The sequence below is a fragment of the Cebus imitator genome, unplaced genomic scaffold (genome assembly GCF_001604975.1).
Source record: "Cebus imitator isolate Cc_AM_T3 unplaced genomic scaffold, Cebus_imitator-1.0 Scaffold280, whole genome shotgun sequence".
NCBI lineage: Eukaryota > Metazoa > Chordata > Mammalia > Primates > Cebidae > Cebus > Cebus imitator.
The window spans coordinates 1,738,647-1,740,349 of record NW_016107595.1 but is presented as its reverse complement, the minus strand read 5'-3'; the positions used below and the strand labels follow the sequence as shown (position 1 = coordinate 1,740,349).

Genomic DNA, 1,703 nt, shown 5'->3' with positions numbered 1-1,703 from the left:
GGGCACGGTGGCTCACGCCTGTAATCTTAGCACTTCGGGAGCCCGAGGTGGGTGGATCACCTGAGGTCAGGAGTTCAAGACCAGCCTGGCCATCATGGTGAAACCCCATCTTTAAAAAAAAGAAAGAAAGAAAAAAGAAACAGAAGTGCCCAATTTCTTGCCAGCACTATTTGAGCACCTGGATTCAGCTACGCCTGAAACCTCCACCCCTCAAAAATAAAACTTTCAGTTCCCTCAGCTTATAAATCACCTTGTCAGTTGTTAAAATTTGTTTTTTATATATATACCTTGTAAATTTGAATGAAGGTTTCTATCACTTGCAACTTGAAAAACATCTGATTCCTAATCCTGAGATTCTAATCTACTTTTATGTCTTTATTTTTATTTTTTCTGAGACAGAGTTCCACTCTATCACCCAAGCTGGAGTGCAGTGGCATGATCTCGGCTCACTGCAACCTCCGCCTTCCAGGTCCAAGTGATTCTCCCGCCTCAGCCTCCTGCGTAGCTGGGATTACAAACTGGTGCCAACACACCTGGCTAACGGTTTGTATTTTGTTTTTTGTTTTTTTGAGACGGAGTCTTGCTCTGTCGCCCAGGCTGAAGTGTAGTAGCGCCATCTCGGCTCACTGCAACCTCCGCCTTCCAGGTTCAAGTGATTCTCCTGCCTCAGCCTCCTGAGTAGCTGGAATTATAGGCACGTGCTGCCACGCCCAGCTAATTTTTGTATTTTTAGCAGATACAGGGTTTTCCCATGTTGGTCAGGCTGGTCTCGAACTCCTGACCTTATGATCTGTCCACCTCGGCCTCCCAAAGTGCTGGGATTACAGGCGTGAGCCACCGCGCCCGGCTAATGTTGTATTTTTAATAGAGATGAGGTTTCCCCATGTTGGTCGGGCTGATCTCAAACTCCTGACCCCGGTGATCCTCCTGCCTCAGCCTCCCAAAGTGCTGGAATTACAGGCGTGAGCCACTGCACTGGCCTGGGATTCCTACAGCCCGTAACCTCCTGGCAAAGGCATATGTGGGCCGTGAAGCTACAGAGGCCTAGTCCTTACCAGGGCCGAGTCCAGCATTTTCTGCTCAAAGTCAGCTCGGGCTGAGTTGTACTTTTCCACTGAGCGCCGCAGGCTCTCTGCCGCCTTCTTGGTTTTAGCCTCTGCCTGGGAAGCACAGGGAGGAAACAGGGATGGGAGGGGGCCGCTCCGGGCCCATCCCCGGGTAGGTCATCTCCTCCGGGTACCCAGGGTGCGATCCCCCACAGGTTCCACCACCGTCGCTCTGCCTCGTGGCTCCACTCTGATCAGGCGGCCCGTCTGCCCCGTGGCAAATTCCTCAGCACCCCGCTGTCCTCACACCTTGTCCATCTCCTTCTGGCTGCTGCTCTCCCTCCGCAGCCGCTCCTGGTCCATGCAACGGTTCAGGTAGTTCTCGCGGGACTTGGGCAGGAGCTGGCTGACCCCCGAGAGCACCTGCACAGCATCCAAGGTGCCCACCACTTCCTCCTTGCACTGCAGGGGTAGGAGGGGAGATCGTGGGCAGACCGGGAAACTCCTGCCCTCATAAACACTCCATGCGATGCCAGGTGCGGTCTTTTTCTCTCTCTCTCTCTCTGTGTGTGTGTGTGTGTGTGTGTGTGTGTCTGTGTATATTTTGTTTTTGTTTTTTTTTTTGAGTCGGAGTTTCGCTCTTGTTACCCAGGCTGG

The 1,703-nt window shown here is 52.6% G+C and overlaps 1 protein-coding gene across 1 annotated transcript in view; it reads right to left on the bottom strand.

The window, feature by feature from the left end:
• FCHO1 (FCH and mu domain containing endocytic adaptor 1) overlaps positions 1-1,703 on the bottom strand; it is a 40,090-nt gene that overhangs the window by 16,856 nt on the left and 21,531 nt on the right. Inside the window, exons 6-7 of the mRNA XM_037728809.1 lie at positions 1,356-1,508; positions 1,056-1,160 (exon numbers count right to left, since the gene is read on the bottom strand). Of these exons, the coding sequence (XP_037584737.1) occupies positions 1,056-1,160; positions 1,356-1,508 (258 nt within the window). The remainder of the gene's footprint in view (positions 1-1,055; positions 1,161-1,355; positions 1,509-1,703) is intronic.